This window comes from Prunus avium, chromosome 1 (assembly GCF_965620075.1).
Source record: "Prunus avium chromosome 1, drPruAviu1.hap1.1, whole genome shotgun sequence".
Taxonomy (NCBI): domain Eukaryota; kingdom Viridiplantae; phylum Streptophyta; class Magnoliopsida; order Rosales; family Rosaceae; genus Prunus; species Prunus avium.
In genome coordinates this window covers 37711374-37733724 of record NC_142284.1, presented here as the reverse complement: position 1 = coordinate 37733724, position 22351 = coordinate 37711374, and the positions used below count along the sequence as shown (strand labels likewise).

Sequence of the window (22351 nt, the reverse complement as noted above, 5' to 3'; positions counted from 1 at the left end):
ATCCCGCCATGCTCGGTTTTACTTTTACCAAGCTGAATCTTTGAAGCCGTACAACTTCTAAGCACTCATAATTTTACAGATGACACCTCAGGAGGTTAAAAGTAAAGCAAGTTTGTTAATCTTAAGAGTGAGATAATAGGGGCTTGGTGGTAATTTAACCTGTGTTACAGCTCAACTCCGCTAAATGGATGGCTTTCCTATCCTAGAGTACAAAAGAGAAACTGAAACTTACTAACTTGGCCAACTTTGCTAATTTTGGCTTTCTTTCATGTCTCCAACAACAAATATAAAGATGATGGCTTTGGGTGAGTATACAGGACAATTGCTTGCTCTTCACTATTTCCTTTTTCCCTTCTCCAAATCTGTTTAGTTTTCTTGAAGCCTGGAAAGAAAAGTAAAAAATGGTTCAAGCCAATGATGTCGAAGATGCCACAGCCAGGCAGAAGCAGATTGATGATTGGCTTCCCATCACTTCTGCTAGGAATGCCAAATGGTGGTACTCTGCTTTCCACAATGTCACTGCCATGGTTGGGGCTGGCGTCCTCAGCCTTCCTTATGCCATGTCAGAACTTGGATGGTATGTACATGATATTTATTTACATATGCATGTGTTTGCTTCATTTCATGTCATTTCATGACTTTCATCCCTATAATTTGCTATATTTCATGGCAGAACTTGGATGGTTTTGTTTTTGTTTTTTATGTTTTCTTTTCTGGGAAAATTATAGGGGTCCTGGTGTGGCTATTATGATTCTGTCATGGATCATCACCCTATACACACTGTGGCAAATGGTTGAGATGCATGAAATGGTGCCCGGGAAGCGGTTTGATAGGTACCATGAGCTGGGGCAGCATGCCTTTGGAGAGAAGCTGGGGCTGTGGATTGTGGTACCCCAACAGCTAGTTGTGGAAGTTGGTGTCAACGTAGTGTATATGGTCACAGGAGGAAAATCACTGGAGAAGTTCCATGATGTGATTTGTCCAAGTTGCAAAAAAATCAGGACATCCTACTGGATTATGATTTTTGCTTCTTCCCACTTTGTTCTCTCCCATCTCCCCAACTTCAACTCCATCTCTGGTATCTCACTGGCTGCAGCAGTCATGTCCTTGAGGTAATTCATTTCTTCAAGTCAATGAAACATCACCACAATTGTATACATGGAACTTTTGTCCTTGAGGTAATGCTAGAGATACCAACTATAAAACATATCCCCAAAATATTTAGACACCAGCACAGGATCATTTGGTGACTAAAATTGGAAATTTTGTTTGTGACTTTAGTATAATCGATTATCTGATTTCTTACTTACAATTTATTGTCTGAGGATGGATCCTATGCAGTTACTCAACAATTGCATGGGGAGCTGCTTTACACAAGGGGGTTGAACCAAACGTGGACTACAGCTACAAAGCTAAAACCAATTCTGGAGCTGTCTTTAACTTCTTCAGCGGGTTGGGAGACATAGCATTTGCCTACGCCGGTCACAATGTGGTTTTGGAGATCCAAGCAACCATTCCCTCTACGCCGGAGAAGCCTTCCAAGGGTCCCATGTGGAAAGGAGTGATTGTGGCATACATTGTGGTTGCTTTGTGCTACTTCCCTGTTTCTTTTGTTGGCTACTGGGTTTACGGAAACAAAGTCGAAGACAACATCCTCATCTCATTAGAGAAACCCGTTTGGCTAATTGCAGCTGCTAACATGTTTGTTGTGGTCCATGTCATTGGAAGCTACCAAGTGTTTGCAATGGGAGTGTTTGACATGGTTGAAACTTTTCTGGTCAAGAAGATGAACTTCACGCCTTCTTTCGCCCTTCGATTTGTTACTCGCACTACATACGTCGGTAAGTCCATTACTTAAGTGAACTTTTTCAAGTTCCATGCCAATAATTCAGTACCGATCATAGTTTGTTCTTAATCTGCAGCATTTACCATGGTCGTTGGTATGGCCATCCCTTTCTTCAGTGGCCTTCTGGGATTCTTTGGGGGATTTGCTTTCGCCCCAACCACATATTTCGTAAGCAAATTAAAAGATTCATTGCTCTGCATCATGTGTGCTGTTTATACAATCTAATTCTAAAGATCCAAATAGAGCTTAACTTTGTAATGGTTCTTTAAAATTTGCAGCTTCCCTGCATCATGTGGCTTTCCCTCTACAAACCAAGACGATTCAGTCTATCTTGGTGCATGAACTGGGTACGTTGCGCTGGTTTTGCTTCGATTAATTTCCTCTAGCTATGATCTTTAGGCTCATTCACAATGCTGACCTTTCTTTTTTCTTGTTCATTCAAACATTTCAGCTATGCATTACACTTGGTGTTACGTTGATGATTGTAGCACCCATTGGAGCCCTAAGAAATATCATTCTGCAAGCAAAAACCTACAAATTCTTCTCATGAACTACTAGTTTATATATGCAACAAGAGTTCATCTTAATATATTCAAGCTCAAAAGTAGATGATCATGTTGATGAGGCCATCATCACAGCAGTTGGCATTGGAAGTTTGACTTTTGTACCTCCAAGGAACATGATAGGATATGACTCATGAGGGCTTCCTTGAGCTGTTGCAGAATAATTATGGCTAAACACGTCCAGTAGTATTGTTAACTTTTTTATTATTTATTTAATACGAATTAGTAGTCTGTGTAAACACAATACTACGCAAGAAAAGAAAAGGGATCAGATTAGTTGAACTGCAAATAATATTGAATATGGTAGGAGAAGTTGTTGCATGTCAGAGAGGAATAAATCGGTTCTTTCTTTCCCCTTGATAATTGTTGTTGCCACAATCAACTCTATTTATTTGGTTGCACTTCATCTGTCAAAAGAAGAGGAGAAATTGGAATACGTAAAGTTTTTATTTTTTACTTTTCATGATACAAGCCATATTGAGGGCGAGAAATATTCGAATACAAGACCTCGAGTGCAAAGTAACTGCATTTAAACGCTTAAGCTACAAATTAAAGTTTATTGAGTACAAGTTTTTACAAATTTGAGTAAGAACATGGAGGGTGTCCAAATCAATATGAATCAAATTATAACCTAAGAGGGTAAGAATCCAACTTTTGCCTTGGATGTCATGTTTATATAATGGAGAGTAAATTAAGGAATAGTTCTGTATGGTTTGGGCCTAATATTTTGGGCTTGGGCCCCAACCGAAACCCAAAAACAGTTAGTCCAAAATGAAACGACACGTCGTTTACAGATCACCTGCGGTAACGCAGCGTTGGAATCCACAAATAAAAAGAGGGCAGTATAGGAAATGCAGAATGGTTACCCACCAAAATCTCAACTCTTCCCGCCAATTCCCTGCAACTCTCAAAAGTGGCAGCTTCTGAAACCCTAGAGGGATAGAGTGAACCAGAGCGCCACATGGAAGACGAAGTCAAAGCGGAGTTCAACAACAGCGGTTTCACTTTCGACAAAGAAAAGGAAATACTTCAAAAATGTAAGATCTTTCGCTTTCTGTTCCCAATTTGAACTTCATCGCTATTTACAAATGAGTGTATATTAATGCCACAATTTTCGATTAGGCGCCACATTCTGCATAAATTTCAGACTCACGCCCGCGGATCTCGTTTCAAGCTGGGAGATTTACTACCTCAACAGGTTTTTTTTATCACTCTCCCCCTTTGTTTTTTCTTGAATCCATTTACCCTTATATTGCTAGCAGAAAAAAACGGAAAACTTAAACCCTTTTGAGTTTTTTACTAAAACATTTAAAATAATTCAATTTTGTGTTTGAGGATAGTTCTTAACTTTAATTTTTAGCTTATTTTCTTGTGTGTATTTTTCTTTTATGGCCATCGGAGAAAGGGATTAGTTTTGTGTATAGACCTTTGTTGCCAATTATTATCTGGTTTGAAATAGCATTTTGTGGCAGGCAAATAAATGGAACTGTGGTAGAAGATGCCGAAATGGATGGGTTTTTAGGGTATTTGCAAAGTCAGCAGAAAGTTGCCATTGATGAAAAGGAACTCGATCTGCATATCTACTCAAGCAGAGATGTGGACATGTAAGCACAATATGATTTTGAGCTTTTTTGTATGGGAGCTTATCCAGTAAGGATTTTATGTTAAGGATTGGTTAAGGATTTCTAATCTCAGCCATCCATTAGATGTGTTAGTGGGTTACATATTCCATACATGCGATCCAATGGATAGGTTTAGAAATCCTTAACTAATCCTCAACATAAAATCCTTATCCCTTTTTGTATATAACAATTGTTCATTTGTGGTGGCATAAATGTTGTGGTCATGGGATCGGTATGACTAGTTTCAGAAATTCAGTATTTGATGAGAAACCATGTGCAGGATTTTGAATGATGAAGATGAAGATATAAAGGAAGACGTTCTTGGCACTCCACCACCATTCAAATCTCAGAACCACTACTCAGAGCCATCTGACTCAACGCCGCAAACAATTGGGAACATTTCTTCTGGGAAACCATCGAAACTTGCAACTCCTTTTGGGCGACGAACAGACAAGTTGGTTGTGAAGTTTAGCATCAATAATAAGCCAAATACAGAGAACGGGGAAAAGGAAGATGATAATGAGAATCATGAGGATGATGACATTATCAGGAAGGTTAAGCCTGGAAAGAGGTGTTCTTTAATAGTCCATGGTTCAGGTCCTGAAATAGGCTGTAGGTTTATGCATGATAGGATTGAAGATAGGGTAAGGAAAACTTAAGAAAGTATGTTGATCTTCACTTCCATATATATTCTCCACTAACTTAAGCTTTTGGTGATTTAGTTTAATGCACTTGAAAACCGAATTAGTAAGTATGCAACTGCACTGGTTTCATCTGGGCAGTATGAGGAACCGCTGGATCCTACAGTTTCTTCTCAGGTATGGTACCTGCACCCTCTTCCCCTGGTAGGAAGATTTTTCAGCAACTCAATCTCCTCAAAGTCACTCTGAGACTGGTTATGATCTAATCTTATTATGTTTCAGAAAATCATATTTACTGTTGGCATGATCTATTGTGATGGAGAGGGCCATTTGAATGAGAAGTCCACCTTGTTGCAAAGCAGGTAGAAATTCCTGGATTTTCCTATATACTCTTCATGTGAACAGTTTACTAACAGGCCTACAGGCTAGAATTCTTCCTGTTTTTTCAAAGATGTCAGTAGACTGAGAACATTTATGACTACACCTTCAAACATGATATCAATCTGTGAAGGGTCAGAAAAATGGTTTTTACCTAAGTTTAGCTATTGGACAATATTGTCTCAGGATCTTAGCCTTCTTTTAGGCAACACTTGGGCCCAGGTTGGGCTCCATAGTTATTCTGTCAGGGCTGAAACAGGCCTAAGCATCGTTGTTCACTCTCTTGAAAACTGCTGGTTATATATTGTTATTCTTTAGATAAACATTTTTTTTCCTTTCAATCTTTGACAGCGCAGAACATTCTGGAGGCCAGCGTGTTCGTATAGAATTACAAAACTTGAGCCAGTTTTCAATCTTTCCAGGCCAGGTATGGAACATGAAAAAATAGAACCATGGTCTGTTCCAAATGTTGAAATAGTGTTCCGATTCTAAATTCTGACATGGAAGGACTGCATTCCTGCAGCTAGTAGGTATCGAAGGGATCAATCCTAGTGGACACTGCTTTATTGCTTCAAAACTGGTAGATTCAATCCCTTTGCCTATTGCTGATGATGCAAACTTGCCTCCTGCAAAAAAGCAAGCTTTGGATCAGGAGATTTTGCCAGTTGGTGTATCCAGTACACAAACAGAGCTATCAGTGGTGTGTAAGCTTGTAGCCTGTGTTACTTCGTGCGAGTAAACTGTAGATATTTTTATAATTTTATGCGAAGCTTATGTTATTTGTCAGTCAACATTGGTGTAGTACTGTCCAATACACCACAGAATTCATTTATCATACAAGACTTCGACCTGAGTTGGAAAGCAATATTTAAATGTGAATGTGGAGAACCTAAGAGTAGGCTGTCTAGTGATGATTTTTAATAGAGGCTAGATAATTAGAAATGTTTTAAGGACTCCGGTGCCACACTGCTGTACAATTAAAAGATTACTAAGCTGGAGGCTTGATGGATAAGAACGACTTAAAAATACTTGAAAATATTAGCTTTCTTACTAGAGAAATTGTTCATTAACTGAAGAGGCAGAGGAGTTGGGTGGCCAACTGAGATAGTTGAAGCAGGCAGCATACTTTCCTAGATTTCTGGACACAAGCAAAAAATTGAAAAAAATCATGGTTTATGTATATGATGTTATATCTAGTACTTGCTCATTGCTGATATGAAATCAATGTGTGGAATGATTGAACTTTTCACAATTCCATGCAAATCTCTGATCCCCTTTGGTAACCTATAGTTTTGTATTTCAACAGATCATCGCATCAGGCCCTTTTACCACAACAGACAACTTATTGTTTGAGCCTCTAAGAGAGCTGCTAGCATATGCAAGCAAAACGCTGCCTCAGTTGCTTATATTGGTAAGTATCTACTTTTCTTCAATTGAAATTTTCTTTTAAAAAATTTAACTGCGTGAACCATTTATGTTGTTTACGTATTGATATTGTTTTTCTCAGCTAGGACCATTTATTGATTCCAAACATCCAGAAATTAAGAAAGGAACTGTGGACAGGAGCTTTGATGAAATTTTCCGTGCCGAGATTCTTAGAAGGGTATCTACTTAAAGGGTTGTGTAATTGTCGTTCTGAAGAACTATATAGATCGATTCAGTCTTCATGCCTTTTTCCATGTTATCTTTCTTTCAGTTGCAAGACCATGTCGAATACATGGGTTCACATGCACGCGTTGTTCTTGTACCATCTATACGGGATGCTAACCATGACTTTGTTTTCCCTCAGGTAATGCTACTTTTGAATCAAGTAAATATAGGATATATCTGCTCAATTTCCTTACACTTCATTGAGATGATAAATTAAGATCATATGTTTTTCTTGGTTGTGCAGCCTGCTTTTGATATTCATCCTGCTAATCTCAGGCATCAGGTACATGTTCGTAGATTTCGAGCTTTCATCTTTCAAACTGGTGAGCAACTCCTAAATAAATTTATTTTCTACCGTTATGCTTACGAAGTGATTTTACATGTTCTTACTCAGATAACCAGTCTCACAAATCCAGGGCTTTTCGAGGCAAATCAGGTAACCAACAGCTATTGTCCTGAAATTATGACTACCTTTGTAACTTTTCCGAAATGAGTTTTGATGTTAGAATTATCAATTTGTTAGTGCCAAGATTTTATTAATATAAAAAGCTTTGGATTCCAATGTAGAAGGCACATTCGGTTTGGTCAACAAAGATGGTGGATTAGAAAACAAATGATCTATACTTAACCCCGCGTGTTTAATTGAGCTCCATCCTTGACCAGTTCACAACTTTTTGGTTTCAGGTCAAGATAGGTTGCTGCTCTGTGGATATTCTCAAACACCTTAGTGGAGAGGAGATCTCGCGTAATCCAAAGGATGGAAAACTCAGTGATCGCATGAGTAGACTTGCAAACCATATAATTAGCCAGCGCAGGCACGCTCTAATTTCTTAATACGTCTATATGGTCAGAGGTGCTCTACTATCTAAAATTCTAAACTTACTCTATAATTTTTGGGACAGCTTTTATCCTCTATATCCACCAGCAGAAGGCATTCCATTGGATTTTTCGCTTGCTCCTGAAGCTCTAAACATCTCGTTGATCCCAGATATTCTCATCTTACCCTCTGACATGAAGCATTTTGTGAAGGTAAAAATGGTCATACCAACTTCAAGCTAAAGCAATTCTAATAAGATCATAAAGAAAGGTGCCTGTCACCCCAATAAAGAATGGGTTTTAAATTTTGTGACTTTGGCATATTAAAACCAAGTTGGTGTTCAATGTTACCAATAGCCGTTAACAGAAATTTGACTTTGGGTCCAGGTACTGTCCCTTGGTGAAAGAGGTGAAGAGAAAGAGCAGGTTAAATGCATTTGTGTCAATCCGGGAAGACTGGCCAAGGGAGAAGGAGGAGGTACTTTCGTCGAGCTTAACTACTATGGTAATCCTGACACAAGCAATGCTTCGATCATAGGCATATAAACAACATCGGATTTCTTTAATTTGCTGTGTATACTTCAAGAACGATCCGGTAAGCGGCCTATAGCATAGAAGTTTGGGATCAAAATGATGCTAAGTTAAAATTTATTGTATTCAATGAACAATAAGTTTCGAAAGCTCCAGAGGCTGCCGTAGTAAGTGGATTACCATCTCATTCGTGTAAAAGGGAGATAGATTTCTTTGTGTATTAGGTTCAATTCAATGTCAATACATGGTCATCATTTATATTCTCTATAATGAAAGATAGTGATGATTTACGGTGCATTTGGTGCAAATGTCAATCAGACTCACTGTGATAGGCCCCCAGAAAAGAATCAAACTCATTTTTGGAAACCAATGAGTTGATGTGAGACCCCTCAATGGGAAGTTTGGAACCTTCCCCATAAATGAAAACACCATTAAGTGAAGAAGACACCAGCCTATCTAATGGTTACATGAGTGATAATACAAAGACATACATGAATCTTATCTTGGAAATATGAACATTATACAACCCCATTTATAATTTAACCAAAAAAAAAAATAGGTTAAAAAAGAAAAGAAGAGGCATCACACTTGTTCTACCTCTCTTTCTTCTGCACTTTGTTTCTGTACCAATGGATCCAAAGATTCAAAACCCACAATATGCTAAGGCCGATGGCAATTAAAATCACAACCATCCAAGAAACCCATGCCCATCTGGGAATTTTGGAGTCAGCTGCCCCGCTTGCATAAAACAACCCCAACTTGAACATGAACAGCGGTCCAAGAAACCCTCTGAAAACACTGTAAAAAACATAAAACCGAGGAGACAAGAAGTCGTACAATTTGGCAGCAGCAGGTGAATCAGCCCTGCGATAACTTGCAAGGGTCCAAACGTTCTGGCAGCCACTTGTAATCTCAGCAAGAAAGAGAAGCACGAGGATAGCGTAGGCCCCATGATGAACCACGAAACGACAAGTCGTAAACACGTATAGTGTGGCTAAATGGTGGAGGATGAACAGGACATCACTGGGGAAGAAGAGTAAATAGTGAAGGAGGTCAAGGAAGAAGTAAGCTATGCTGAATTCAAGTATGGTGTTTTGGAAAGTGTCGTTGGGGGAGGCAAAGGTGGGGGCTTTGTGGCTGTGGAGGACTGAGTAGATGGACATAATGGCTGCTGTGGGGCCATGAGCTAGAGAGATTAGGCAGCTTGAAGCTTCTGGTCTGTGTTTTGGACCCCAGTTGCGGAAAACCACAAAATAAGCAAAGAGATAGACGAGCAGAAATATGGAGAAGAAGGCTGGAAGTGTTGGGATGCCAAGAATTGAATTCTCCATGAAAAATTAAACCCAGCTGCACAGAGAGAGAGAGAGAGAGAGAGAGAGAGAGAGAGAGAGAGAGAGTTGTATGCAGAAATCAAGGTTCAAACTTTGAAATTATTGGGCCCCAAAAGAGTATGGTGAAACTACATACACACAGAGATTCTGAACTGAGGAGATAGAAGGAAGGAAGGTTGCCTGCTTTTTGAAGCTGAGTGTGAGAGCCTTAAAGTGAGGCTTAGGGGAAAAGTAGATTGAAAATCTCGTGTGGATCGGTACTACGGTCTTAATAAATGAAATCTTGTATTTGTATATTAGAGTCGTTTCGAATATTGGTTTACCAAAAAGTTGGTAAATGAAGTATTATACTTGAGATCACATTCCCGGTACATGAGAGTAGTTTAAAATATCGGTCTAAAAAAAAAGGCTAGTGTATAGAGTTCCCATCTATACGTATATTAGGCCCTGTTTGGTTCACGGAATGGATTTGAGGGGAATTCCCATGTCATTTCCCAATGAATGGGAATGAAAGATTCATTTCCCACGTTTGGTAATGTTGGGAAAGTAACTGAGAGATTTCACTTTGTTTCCTTTCCCATGTTTGTTTTGAGTAGGAATGGAAAACAAAGTTTGTATAATTTTCCAATTATACCCATATTAAATCAAATAAAAAAAGAATGCATTTAATGATACGTTGTAATTATAAATTGTTCATAGGGACAAAATAGTCATGAAAATTGTGCATTGAATGTTGGCTCATTTTCCCAAACTTTCCCATGAGGAGGGAAAACAAAACCCAAGTTAAGAGGAGAGTTTCACTTTCCCCCCTACTTTCCCATGTGCTAGAAAACCATTTCCAATACCTGGACTTACCAAACATGGGAAATCAATTGAATTCCCATTCCCAAGTCTCCTTTCCCATGAACCAAACGGGACCTTAGAGTAATTTAAGAGGACGTATTGTCAAAGAAAAAGAAATTAAAGTCCTAGTCCTGATTATACTATGTAGTCTCATAACGTAAGACTATTATTCTTGATGCGATGATGACCAAAAAGGGCCAACATGCACAAACAAATTACAAACACATGCCAATGATCAAAACGAGGGAAGGGAGACTGTTCAATTTGAAAGTGAATAAACGAAGGCTAAGAGGGTATTTATATTTCGTTGCTTGTAAGGCTTTGCTGCCTTTGCTTGACTTGAGAAGATAAACATGTCCGTGTTTCGTGGTGGAATCGTGTGGTGGGTGGGATATTCGGATATGAAATTTGGAACCCTCCTGCACTGCACCTAATAATTTTATGCTTGCAAGGAAGAACTTGCATCTATTTTGTGGAATTAACCAATGACTTGACCAAATATTCTGGCCTTTATTTTTCTTTTTTCGCTTATCCAAATGGCTACACAAGGCTTTAGGGCCCAATCCCAATCCCATGCAGGAAAAATTAGAGGGAACATATTCGCCATAATCGACTCATTCTATAGTGATAAAACCCTTAGATGAGGTCTTATCTCTTAACTATTGGATCAAATTGACCAATTTGATCCAACGGTTAAGAGATAGGGCCTCATCTAAAGGCCTAAGGCCCTGTGGAATTCTTGCACTAGAATATGCAACTAGGCTAGTTTTTGTGATCCAAAAATGTCCTTCATTCATCTCCTGTCCTTTTAGAAGAAAAACATGACAAACTAAAGAACTTTTGTGGATTATGATGTTTGAGCGAGGAAAAAGAAAGGAGAGCCCACAATTATAACGACTAAGAATAAAATCCAACGACAACCAAGGACAGCCAAAATATAGGTGCAAGAATTGTACATATTCAGTCCTATCCTAAGAGCATCCACAGTGGGGGGGTGTATTTTCGGGGGTGTAAAGCCACTTTTACATCCCCTTTACACCTCCGGGGGGTGTAAATACGCTTTTTGCTCCAATGAGTGGGTGTATTTTCGGGGGTGTAAAGCCACTTTTCTCCATTTTCCCTCACCTTTTTGCAGCTGGGTCCCACCTGCAAGAGATGTAAAAAAAGATGTACAATTGCATCTAAATATACATCTCCAAGGTGGTGATGTAATTATACATTCATATACACCCCCACATTGCGGGTGATTCCGATCACAATGGATGTATATTTAACATACACCCCATTATACACCCCCCCACTGTGGATGCTCTAACCCATACATGACAGTCCAAATGACTCAACTAGTTCATATTGAGCTCCACGGAAGGAGATATATCAGGGTAAAATTTTACGAGCCCCCAAAACAATGACAACACTTTGACCAAGTATACTTGGAACAAAAAAAAATACATTACATCTATATTGAGTATTTCCATGGAATTATTGGTTCAACCATTTTTTTTTTAAAACAACGGTCTAAACTATAAGGAGAATGAGAGTTTCTTATACACATACTACCAATGTGCCATGAGAGTTAGAATCTGAGACCATTAGTCTGCAAGGCCCTTTTCCACTGGACTTGACCCATTGACGGTTCAGCCATTATTAAAAGGGTACCAATCTTCAACTCCAAAATTTACTACATTTTGTTGTAATTCTTCTAGTGAATTCAAATTGAAACCACACTCTCTAGAGACTGGCGTGCATGACATGGTAGCTAGCAAACGAGCTTTTAGGGCCCAATACCACACCGGAAAAAGCAAAAGGGAACATAATCTCTATAATTCATAAAGCGTAAATTCTCAACCATCCATCATGTACTGAGTTCCAATGGAACCCACAAACTACAAACCAATGGATGGTTAACCCATTAGGGGGTCGTTTGGTACGGCGGACTGTCATGAACTGGACTAAATTCTGGAACTGTCTTGGATTAGCTCGGATTGGACTAATCTGGATTAAGTACTGACCTATGTTTGGTGCTGTATCGGATTAAGAAGCTGGATTGTAAAAATAGTGAAGACTTATGTTTGGTGCTGTGTCGGATTAAAAAATATAGATACTTATAAAAATACACAATCCTAGACATGTATTTATAAAAATACCCAAGCACTATTTAAACATAGAAACATACCCAAAATGGGTTTTGGGTATGTGTGTAATGATGGGTTTTGGGTATGTTTATAAATGGGTTTTGAGTGTGTGTAATGATGAGTTTTGGGTATGTTTATAAAGTGTTTTGGGTGTTGGGTATTTTTATAATTTCAGCCCCCATTTTGGGTGTTTTAGTGAAACTCCCTAAAAAATAATTATTTTAATATTTAATTTTAATTAGAAAATTTAACCTAAAAATAAATAATAAATATATATATAAATATATATAACTTTTATAAAAAAAATTGTAAATTGTAAATATAGTGTAGCATTTTGGGCTTTCTTTTTTTATTCTTTTTTTTTATAGGCATTTATAGGGTTTAGAGAACAGGTTGGGCCAAAGGTTCAATATCAGCAGTTAATTTTGAGAGCAAAGGTATTTTCTTTTCTTGAATTTATGGTTTGTGACTCAAAGTTTTCGAATTGGGTTCGAAACCAAGCTGCTCTTTCTGTTCTTGGTCTGGTTAAATTCAATAAGGATGTTTTTGTGGGATTGGTGCTGATGGGTCCGATTGTTAGAGCTTTAATTCAAATGGGTTCATCTTGTTCGATTCAAGTCCTCACTGGACTAGTCAAAATCATCAGAACCCCTCTGGTTGATGACATCAATGGAGAAATCCCAAGAATTATCAACCTCCTGGGCTCTGAAGACTTGTCAACTAAAGTGGCAGCCATGAATTGCATTCTTGAAATTGCGTTTTTGGGCAGAGAGAAAGTGTTTGTGCGGAGGAGAGAGAGCCAAAAATGGAGGAAAGTGTGGAGAAATTTCCATTTTCAAGGTGTGTGGCAAGTTTTGCAGTGCAAGTGGAAGTTGGGGAAGGATTGGTGCAGAGTGAGAAAAGAGCTTTTAAATTGGAAATACTGAAGAGAGTGAGAGAGCCCTCTCTCTGATGCAGAGGCAGCTACGGTTGTTGCAGAGGTGCTGTGGGGTTCTTCACCCAAAGAAGAAATTGGGGGGGAGGGGGGGAGCGCGGCATAAGGAAATCCATCGGACTCGCTTGTTCAAAATAAGACGCTCGCTATTTTGTGAACCCAATATTGGGCTCTCTATATTAGACACACGAGTCCCCTCTTTTTTAAACTATTGGACTATAGAGTCTCATTTAAGTTAATCCCCTCCCTTGCCAAATATGGGTTTCAAGTGTTATTTTGCACAGTCCAGTCCAGTGAGGCACAGTGAGGCATACCAAACATGCCAGGAGTTTAACTCGACTGAAAACTGCACTTCAATTTTAGCAAACACATTCCACAAACAGGTCATTTTACAGAGCTCTTTTTACTAGTGCCACTTCCAACCTAAACTGAAATTCTATCAAAACTTGCTGAAGAATTTATTTTTGAATTAACTTAAAGCAAATTACTTGTAACATGATGATGGGCATTCACATAATCTGTCTGTCATATCCCATTAGAATCCGGTGATTCCATTTCATACTCAACTTGAAGCTCAGCCGTTCTAATCCACATCTTGGGGTCAGCAGTATAGTAGACCTACATCACCATGCCTCCATCAATGGTGAGCACCTGCAAAAAAAGGTGAGTTATGGTCACTGATGAAAAAATGGAAAAGCAGGTTGTCTCAAATGATATACGATGAAAGACCGGGAAGACCAAGGTAATGACATTGACACCAACTCATTATAACAAGCCTTGATAAATAAATTGCAATGAAAGGTTTCTAACATAATAGTTTGGGGTTACCCATGAACTGCCATAAACAAAAAATAAAGCTCCTTGATACAAAGCATAGTTACCACAAAACACACTGCTTATGTGAGGTCACTCATCCAAAACATAATACACTTTCATTTGAATATGCTAGTTTCGGTGATCCAAAAATGTACATTATGTATTTCTTGCAATTATCATTTTTTACGAAACATGATATGTTGATAAGAAAATACTTTTTAGATTATGATGTTAGAAAAAAAGAAGAAAAAAAAAAAGAGGCTAAACTATAAAAACATTTTAACTTCGTCACAATCAAACTTTAAAGTTAAGCAGTGGATGAAAGTTGAATTTGAGTCCACGTCAAACCCACGATTCATGTTCAGGGTAGGTGCATATACTGCATTTCTATTCCTATTTCACTGACCATAACAATTCACACTTTAGGTAACTATAAGACAAGTACACAAAGCTCAACAATTAATTCAAAAACAAACTAGAACATTAAATTAGTTGGGAAAATGAAACCTGTCCAGTCATGTAACTGGCTGCAGGACTAAGGGCCAAGAATTCCACCAGTCCAGCAACTTCTTCAGGTTGGCCATATCTTCCTGTAATCACAGCCAGTATGAAATCATTTTAGCAAATTATTATCAAATATACTTGGGAAGCTATTTGATTTGAAAGAGTAGAACTTCCCCCAGGCTCACCTAAGGGGATGGTCTCTAAAATTTTCTTCTCAATGTCATCCCCTAGCTTGGCAGTCATGTCCGATGCAATAAATCCCGGGGCAACAGCATTAACCTGAAGGAAATCCATTGTTTATGACTCCATCAACTACTATCAATACCTTCTGGGACGAGCCTGATCACTAGCACAAAAATCAAATTTTAGGACACTCACATTGATGTGTCTGCTTGAATACTCCTTAGCAACAGTCTTTGTCAGGCCAATTACTCCTGCTTTTGCAGCACTATAGTTGGCTTGTCCAACATTTCCAACTAGGCCAACAACCGATGCTATATTGATTATCCTTCCCTGAAAAAAGCATCATCCAACTAATATTAGATATTAGACTAAAGGGTGGGAATACAACTTTTTGAAAGGATTGGTATTTACCTTCTTCTTCTTCATCATAATTTTAGCTGCTGCCTGAAAATGTGAAATTTCTTAGTTCTGCGTAGTAGTCAAGTAACATTGCCATGAAAATTCAAAATTCATAAACACGCACCTGGGTACATAGAAATACACCAGTTAGATTTAGATCGATGACCTCCTGCCATTGTTGTTTCTTCATTCTCATCAATAGACCATCTCTAGTAATTCCTGAAACCATGGTAGAAAGTTAGGAGGACCGAATTTGAAATTGGAAAATAACATCCAAAGAAAAATAAAAGGGAGCAAGTGAAACTTGCAATAACCACCTGCATTATTTATTAATACATCAACAGTTCCCCAAGCATCAACCGCCTGCAAATGTAAAATCATGAAGCATATTAAACTAGCATGATCTGATGTCAAATCAACCCAATTTTTTTTATGAGAAGGGACCATTTGCTCACAGTTTTGAGCATGGCTTCAACATCTTCTTCCTTCGAAACATCTCCTCCAAAAGTAAGAGCTTGTCCACCGAATGCCTCAATCTGCAAGAAAAAACATAATCAAATGCACATACAAACTATCTCTATCACTAATACATAAACCAACAAACATGATATACGAACTCAGTCTGAATGACAAGTCAGTGAGGAACATTAATATGATTTGCATAGATGATTTGATTGTACCTCTTTGGAAACCTCCTCTGCCTCCTTTGACGACCTTGCGTAATTAACAAGGACCTGCATGCAACAACATCAATTCATCCATTATCAACAAAACCAGAAACGAAGAATTTTGCACTACTGACTGTGGGGAGTCTAGGACTGACTGACTGACCTTGCAACCAGCTTTGCCCAAAGACAGAGCAATGGCTTTGCCAATGCCCCTAGAAGCTCCGGTCACTACCACCACAGGACCCTCCACTTTTGGTGCTGCTCCTGTGCTTGCTTGTTCAAGCGTGGCCACCTGAGCCCTCACGTGACCTGCATGTGACACCATGATCACCATCAAATCACACCACACCTCTCAATTCAATTCAATTCACTTGCATTGTATAACATAACCAATCAGGCTAATCTACTACATTCAAATCCAAAAGTATCTCAAGACGAAACGAATCGTTTCGATCACTAATTCAAATTGAAGTACCGGAGCTGCTCTTGGATCTGTACTTGAGGCCAATGCTCCGACCCGATCCGATTGTGCTACCAACTGGGGCCCATTGCTTGAAATGGCAGGCTCTGGCATCGCCAGGAGCTCCGAATTTATCGGCGGATTTAAAAGCGACGACGTTTGACGCGGCGATGGAAGCCATGGGAGCTCGGGACAGTGGGCTAGCCAAGAGAGTTGATAAATGCGAAGGGAGAAAATGAAGCCAGAAATGGGAAGAAAGTCGCTTGACTTTTATACAACGGAAACGAAACAAACAAAGAAATTAAAATGCTTTTGCTGTGTGTGGGTGTTTTCTGTGCTGCGGCCTTGGAAACTCCGGAGACTGTTGAAATGGCGATGGAAACGAAGTGTCGAGAGTGGGTCTTTGGGACTTTGTGAGCTGTTTCTACAAGGGGCTGCATTTGCTTTTAATTACCATGCAGGTGCAGCCGTTAATGACAGTGTTGTCGAGAGTAGGGGCAGGATGGTGATATTGAGAATATTGTGAGGACGTTTTTGAGATTTTGAAGTTGATGGGCAGGAAAATTAGGTAAGTCAGCTCAACGGTAACCCGACCCAGTTCTATGAAAATTTGCGCTGCCAATTGTTTGTGGTTTGGGCTTTCGCGCTAAAACGAGCCGCCTGGGTCATTATTCGACCGTGGACCGAATTTGGTCCAATCCAATGTCCCTGAATTTAGCCCAACACCAGGTGATGCCCTTGATTAGTACTACCAACTGATTTTCGTTTACAGTTAAAGTTATGGTTGGTGATTAGGATTTTAGACTGAACTGCATGATTACATAAATAACCTTATTGGGACTAGTGTCTGTGTCTCGGGTCCCTGATTTGAAGTACGTACGAAGGTTGAAGTAATGAGATTATCTTTTATCTTTTATCTAAATTCATTCTCGATCACCAAACATAGCATTACCTTACTAGATTGGAACCCAATTCAAGATTTAAATACATCTATTTTGGATGGGAATGGATTAACAAGAGTGTTGTTTCCAACCCCGTCTTATTTCCCCCCGTTCTCCTTTTATATTTCCACTCTCCACCAGATTAAAATTAATAATAATCTTTACCAGCCCCATTGTCCCTAAAATACCACCATTACTGATTAACATTCTTCATTCTTCTCACTCCCTTTCTTTTTGACATTAAAGTCACAGATTATGTCTTCAAGTCTAATTGGCAAAATGGAAAGAAAAAAAATTGAATTAGATAACAAATCCACAATGTACATTTAGAACGATCATGGAGCTTCACGATGAGCTTCATGATGCTAAAATGGCAAAGGTTGGATGGAAGCATCTCGTGTATCTGAAAACTGATACTATGCCCTTTTCAGTGCTGGTTTCGGTTTCCTCTTGGAGTTGTTCTTGGGACGAATCTTCACAAAAGCCTTCTCCAAATCCTAAACAGATAAAAAAAAAGAAAGTTAGAGAGTGTTTGCGAGCAAGGACTTTGCATCTACATGAGAGCAAGGAGATAGGCTACCCCCTAAGTTGCAATGACATAGCATCAGCATCAAAACACTTATAAAGCATTGATGTCTCACCAAAACCAGAGGTAATTCAATAAACGCAAAATATTATCGATGTAAAGAAAATTTCCAATTCAGTTATGATATAATCATGCAGAAAAGAAAAATAATAATACACAAGCTTCTCCACTGTGAAAAAGAGAGGAAGCGTACTGACTTCAGCCAGCGATCTCAGAACTTTAATTCCATCTTTCCAATGCTAGAGGACCTAAAAACTACTTTGCTTTTACTTTTGTAGAGGAAAATCTATTTATGTCAACTGATTTGAGGATGCTAATAACTATAATGATCCAAGAATTTCTGAAAAGTTGAAAACCTAAATTACCAGGAAAACTAGTAGCAAACCCATGACACAAACTTCAGTGAACCAAAACCTCGTCTCCGTCCATGTGATACAACTGAATTGTACAAATGACTAGCATATTAGTTAGATCCCTATGCTAATTTTTGCATGTGAATTGACATGAGGAACTAAATGTGGCCTGCTTTCACAAGACTTCAACCAAATTGGATTTCAGTAACAGATCTCGTGCTAGAGGGAATCATAGAACAAATATAAATTGATGACAAGAACGTCAATAGCTGCTTCACAATATGACTGTGAAAGGGGCTTATACATGTAGCGATAAAGTGCTTTTGTGATCTGATCTCCCATAAACATCATTGATAATATTCTAGTAGTGCCAATTGGATGGGGTGCATAGAGAAGTAGTCTATGATGCAAAGCATGTATTGCAATTTACCTGAATTGTATCTTCTTCAGGCTTCTTCTTGGACCAAAGATCCTCCAAATTGTAGTACGCTCTAGCCTTCTCATCAAGAGCATGAACTATAACTTTGCCTAAATAAATGAAGAAAACCACTATAAAAATCCAAAAAGAAAATTAAAAACAATAATACTAGCCAATATCAATAAGGCATTGTATTACCAGAGTCAATGACAATCCACTTTCCTCCCTCTTGCCCTTCCACACTGGGAAGCACCAGCCGCTGAGCTCCTTTCTGCTTTTGCTTAGACTGTAAACAAATATAATCATTATCAGATGGTGATCAAGCTCATCATCCATAACCAAGACAATGGTAGACTAGTTAATCACCAAGAAGCATTGTTTTTTAATAATCAAGGAAAAAAAAATTGAAAGAACAAAAAAGTGCACATTCCCCTTTCCCGGAAAATCTACTGATTATAAGAAGGAACAAAAATAAAATTTTCTAAGCAACCAAACAGATGACCAGTCCATCGGCATTCAATACAAGACCTCAACTTTTACTCTCTTCCGTTTCCCTCCGATTCTCGGAAACCAAACACAAACTCGAAGCTATTGAAAACAAAAGAAATGGGACCTGCCTTGTAAATTAGGGCTTGAGCAATGTTCTTGACGTGCCACGCGGACTTTCCGGTGGCGAGAACCATGAAATCGGCCCATTCACAGAGGTCGTTTGCTGGAATGACCTTCACGTCGTCCGCCTTGACGTCGCTGAGAACCTTCTCGACCTCTTGGAGATCAAGAAGGCCTCCGTTGGCGGATGAGGAGAAAGCGCGCTCCAGAGCAGGAAACCCTAGCTTCCATTGTTGAAGGATAGATGAAGAAGGTGAAGAGTAGAGAGAGAGTGACCGGGATCGTAGAGCCGCCAACATGAGATCGCGCCTATCGGAAAAGTTGCACTGGTACTGATAGTGGTAGTAGCGGTCGTGCGTTTCAGGGTTTCCCTTTTACGACATTGTAGAACAATAGTGGCGCCAAACGGCGCCGTGCCGTGACGCGGGCTTCCAGAAGCATCTTTAAAGGTAAAACGCAGCGTTTGGGAGAGGTTAGAATGGTTGGTAGAAATATATCTAAAGTAAAACAGTAACACGAAGGTAAATGTCAACGACAGAGCATGATGAACGTCAAGCTCACGTGTGCTTGAAAGGGAAAGTGAGGATTTTTTAGTTGAACTGGGTTTTGGTAGCATCGGGAATAGGTTACCAAATCTATTGATTTATGCCTTAAAATATTATTTTTAATGTGTTTGTTTTTTTCAAAGGCCAAAAAGTTCATTTTATTTTATTTTCAGTAAATCAAATTCAAGGATAATGGAAACGAGGCCTATTTAGCTATTGGGCCCTTATGCCCCTCCCTTCTCCTCCTTCCAAGCTTATGGCTACGAACCGAGATGGATCCCAATTTAATTAATAATAATCATGATCCATTATATTGAAGAATAATCATGATCCATTATGATTAATGAATATCTACTTACAATTGCACGTATAAGTTATTCCAATTAGTGGTATTAGAGTTGACGGTTCAAATGAGGAAAACATAATACATAATTAGGCTTTTTATCACAAATGGTCCTTCACGTTTATGAAATTATCACGAATGGTCCTTTAGGTTTTTTTGTGACACTAATAGTCCTTAACGTTTGGGCTTTTTATCACAAATGGTCCCTGCCGTTATAAATTCTGTTAAGTGTGACGTAGAAGATAAGTGGAGCCCACATGTCCAATCACATTGTGACATGTGGATAAGAAATAATTAAATAATTTTTTAGCAAAAATTCCAATTTTTTTTTTCTGCAACTTTTCATCCCTTTCCTTACTCCGTCTCTCTCCCCCTCTGCCCTCGATCTCCACCCTTTGCTCTCCATCTCTTCTACCTGTCCTCTCCTTCTCCCTCTGTTTTTTTTTATTTCCCACTGCCACCTCAAGGTCCCTCAATGTAAACTAGTGGCCCCAACCCAAGTGAGAGAATTCAGGCAGGCCAACTAGAGGAGACGGGGCAGTTATTGGATACGATGAAGAAGCCTTATACACTATAACAGTGCTGGAACTCCCTTATTCTCCAGATTGGTACATGCCACCATCGTTTTCTAATCGATTAAATGAACCTGACTGACTGCTATTCTCTCCATTTTCCGATTTTCCCGTACCCAAATGGAGTATGATCTTGTCTGATTCTTTGTCACTGGATTTGTCGTGAATGGTGAGAAGAATTCCATCACGAGGAGCAAATTCACTTGCAGATATTTGCTGCACTCGAACTTCCTTAATTTCTTTTGAGACGGTTGGGATTTGACTAAGGGGAATCTTGTCCCTAGCTTTCCTTAATTTCTTACGTGAAGTAAGGCACATTGATAACACAGAGATGATAATTATGATAAATAATGCAACAGCTATTCCAATTACTTCCCAGACCTTTAGATTAAAGAAAGCTTCCTTGGATAACTCTGCTTTCAGATCGGAGGCCATTCTATCAGATACCAAAAACCCTACACATAGCAAAATCTCACATTAAGATTGCTTCTGATTCATCATTTATATCACTATCAAAATCTTTTCTTTCAAATCCATTTGCATCAACTAGAGATGATTAAATTACAACCTGGTACTTTTTTACCAATTCCCCACAAAAATGAAAACTTGAAATAAATAAAAAATTATTTAATTATTTTTTATCCACATGTCACAATGTGATTGGACATGTGGGCTCCACTTATCTTCCACGTCACACTTAACAGAATTTATAACGGCAGGGACCATTTGTGATAAAAATCTCAAACGTTAAGGACTATTAGTGTCACAAAAAAACCTAAAGGACCATTCGTGATAATTTCGTAAACGTGAAGGACCATTTGTGATAAAAAGCCTACATAATTATTACTGATTTAAACTTAATAATATATTTATTTTTGACAAATGTCGAGTGATATTCTACAGTGTAATAATACTGTTTTAATCAACTAACTTAATTGATATCAGCAACTTCGAGAACAAAATATATATTTTATAAACAACCGATATTGCACTCTAAATATGTACATACATAATATTTTAATGTGATGTTGGAGTACATTAGTTAGGGTTTGTGTTTAATTATTTCGATGATTCGCCGAAACCTATTTAAAGGAGATGAGTTCAAGGACGGAGGCGGGAATGGAGAGCGAAGACGGGGATGGTATTGTCATACCCGGACCGTTGCCATACTAGTATAGTACAAAACACAACTACTTAAATTCCTAATAGAATACCCCAAATTACAGCTGGATACTACCAAATGATATGTCTGCATCTCCTTATGTTTGTGGGGAAGTTGAATGTATTGTAATTTGTATGTCATTGCCAAATTACCAAAATAATCCCCAATATAAAAAAAACACACACACACATTTATTAATATTTTAAGTTTACTAGCTCAAGGTGTTGTTCCTTCGAGTGTTATGAGGTAAGAAGATCAATGACAAAAATATATTCCACAAAATATAAACAATGCATTTACTTGTATTAATTTACTAGTTTCTTATTGTTTTATTTAACGACTACGGGAGACAAAATTGCATTACCTCCCCCTTCGACGGTTTTAATTTGCATATTGTTTTTTCTTCATAAATATTAAACTTTGTTTTGGATGGGTTGCTGCTAGGACAAACAAGTTTTGGCTTAAAATATTTACAAAAATTTGCTGTTATGAAAGATATGTT

The 22351-nt window shown here is 38.6% G+C and overlaps 5 protein-coding genes and 1 pseudogene across 5 annotated transcripts; 3 read left to right on the top strand and 3 right to left on the bottom strand.

Moving 5' to 3' along the window:
- The first annotated feature begins 214 nt into the window (after positions 1-214).
- Positions 215-2772, top strand: LOC110753135 (Transmembrane amino acid transporter family protein). The gene is made up of 6 exons (XM_021953947.2): positions 215-577; positions 729-1112; positions 1342-1841; positions 1923-2014; positions 2125-2193; positions 2298-2772. The coding sequence occupies exons 1-6, from the start codon at positions 402-404 to the stop codon at positions 2394-2396; spliced, it is 1320 nt and encodes a 439-aa protein (XP_021809639.1). The 5' UTR covers positions 215-401; the 3' UTR covers positions 2397-2772.
- A 512-nt stretch (positions 2773-3284) lies between these two features.
- Positions 3285-8492, top strand: POLA2 (DNA polymerase alpha 2). Its single transcript, XM_021953949.2, has 16 exons — positions 3285-3446; positions 3532-3607; positions 3882-4013; positions 4312-4675; positions 4754-4849; positions 4955-5034; positions 5402-5477; positions 5574-5750; positions 6357-6461; positions 6558-6653; positions 6747-6839; positions 6945-6983; positions 7095-7136; positions 7385-7515; positions 7603-7729; positions 7904-8492. Exons 1-16 carry the CDS (start codon positions 3371-3373, stop codon positions 8060-8062), a joined length of 1869 nt encoding a protein of 622 aa, XP_021809641.2. The 5' UTR covers positions 3285-3370; the 3' UTR covers positions 8063-8492.
- Positions 8493-8535: 43 nt separating this feature from the next.
- Positions 8536-9652, bottom strand: LOC110753138 (TLC domain-containing protein At5g14285). Its single transcript, XM_021953951.2, has one exon. The coding sequence runs from the start codon at positions 9376-9378 to the stop codon at positions 8641-8643; it is 738 nt and encodes a 245-aa protein (XP_021809643.1). The 5' UTR covers positions 9379-9652; the 3' UTR covers positions 8536-8640.
- A 1891-nt stretch (positions 9653-11543) lies between these two features.
- On the top strand, positions 11544-13510 carry LOC148297774 (uncharacterized; annotated as a pseudogene).
- Positions 13511-13619: 109 nt separating this feature from the next.
- Positions 13620-16754, bottom strand: LOC110753097 (NAD(P)-binding Rossmann-fold superfamily protein). The gene is made up of 11 exons (XM_021953905.2): positions 16336-16754; positions 16024-16169; positions 15873-15926; positions 15648-15728; positions 15510-15555; positions 15317-15411; positions 15205-15237; positions 14989-15123; positions 14796-14889; positions 14614-14696; positions 13620-13941 (listed from the first exon to the last, which is right to left on the bottom strand). The coding sequence occupies exons 1-11, from the start codon at positions 16499-16501 to the stop codon at positions 13909-13911; spliced, it is 966 nt and encodes a 321-aa protein (XP_021809597.1). The 5' UTR covers positions 16502-16754; the 3' UTR covers positions 13620-13908.
- A 778-nt stretch (positions 16755-17532) lies between these two features.
- LOC110753108 (Lojap-related protein) lies at positions 17533-19616 on the bottom strand. Its single transcript, XM_021953919.2, has 4 exons — positions 19236-19616; positions 18817-18904; positions 18631-18728; positions 17533-17758 (listed from the first exon to the last, which is right to left on the bottom strand). The coding sequence occupies exons 1-4, from the start codon at positions 19524-19526 to the stop codon at positions 17678-17680; spliced, it is 558 nt and encodes a 185-aa protein (XP_021809611.1). The 5' UTR covers positions 19527-19616; the 3' UTR covers positions 17533-17677.
- Positions 19617-22351: the final 2735 nt, after the last annotated feature.